Source organism: Seriola dumerili, unplaced genomic scaffold (genome assembly GCF_002260705.1).
Source record: "Seriola dumerili isolate Sdu_G_001 unplaced genomic scaffold, Sdu_1.0 BDQW01000153.1, whole genome shotgun sequence".
NCBI lineage: Eukaryota > Metazoa > Chordata > Actinopteri > Carangiformes > Carangidae > Seriola > Seriola dumerili.
Window position 1 is genome coordinate 1,095,593 of NW_019174408.1, and position 1,015 is coordinate 1,096,607.

Sequence of the window (1,015 nt, forward strand, 5' to 3'; positions counted from 1 at the left end):
CTGCCCCCCCCCCCCTCTCCTTGCAGATCGTGCACTGTGACCTGGCTCTCAGGAACATCATGGTGAACAGGTTTCCCTGGGAGGTGAAGGTGGCCGAGTTCGGTCTGGCCCGAGACTTGACCCGTTTAACGAGCCGCCGCAGCAGCCGCTGGAGGAGCCCCCGGGTGAGAGCACGTGACCCACACACACTGTGAAGCCTGCTGTTACTGATCTCACCTGCAGGACAGGTGACGCTCAGAGGTCACATGACTTGACTTAAGTCACAAAGTTGAGGACTTGAGACCTGCTGGATGGACTTGGTGTCATGGCGGATAGCAGATATTTGATATTTAAACAGAACCATCGTCCTATAATCACATTTACATTAATTAACTCACCAGGTTTGTTTTTATTTGATTTATATTTAAAATAACTTTCACTTTCGGTCTCAGCTCCGGTCAAACGTCGGTGTGAGTTTATGTTCAGAGGAACTCACAGATGTGTAACATCTCAGAGGTTCAGGTGAATGTGAGAAGTTTTGACATGTGGTCAGTGTTGGAAGATCCACACGTAACTGAAACATCTGATCTGAACTTCGTCTGTCCGGTTTGAAACCATGTCAACTGTGTGTGTGTGTGTGTGTGTGTGTGTGTGTGTGTGTGTGTGTGTGTGTGTGTGTGTGTGTGCGTGTGTGTGTGTGTGTTTGTGTTGAGTGGAGTTTGGAAACTTCTTCTGAACAGGAAACAGTATCACGTGTGGTCTTGATGAGAAGCAGTAACAAAGTCATAATCACCCTGATATTTAACAGCTGCTGTCTCTGATTGTTGTTGTGGTTGTTGTGGTTGTTGTTGTTGTTGTTGTTGTTGTGGTTGTTGTTGTTGTTGTGGTTGTTGTTGTTGTTGTTGTGGTTGTTGTTGTTGTTGTGGTTGTTGTTGTTGTTGTGGTTGTTGTTGTTGTTGTTGTTGTGGTTGTTGTTGTTGTTGTGGTTGTGGTTGTTGTTGGTGTTGTTGTGGTTGTTTTTGTTGTTTTGGTTTTT

At 45.6% G+C, this 1,015-nt stretch overlaps 1 protein-coding gene across 1 annotated transcript in view; it reads left to right on the plus strand.

Moving 5' to 3' along the window:
* The window catches only part of LOC111226297 (tyrosine kinase receptor Cad96Ca-like), an 8,079-nt gene that overhangs the window by 4,919 nt on the left and 2,145 nt on the right, over positions 1-1,015 (plus strand). Inside the window, exon 9 of the mRNA XM_022751366.1 lies at positions 27-164. Coding sequence (XP_022607087.1) covers positions 27-164 — 138 coding nt within the window. The remainder of the gene's footprint in view (positions 1-26; positions 165-1,015) is intronic.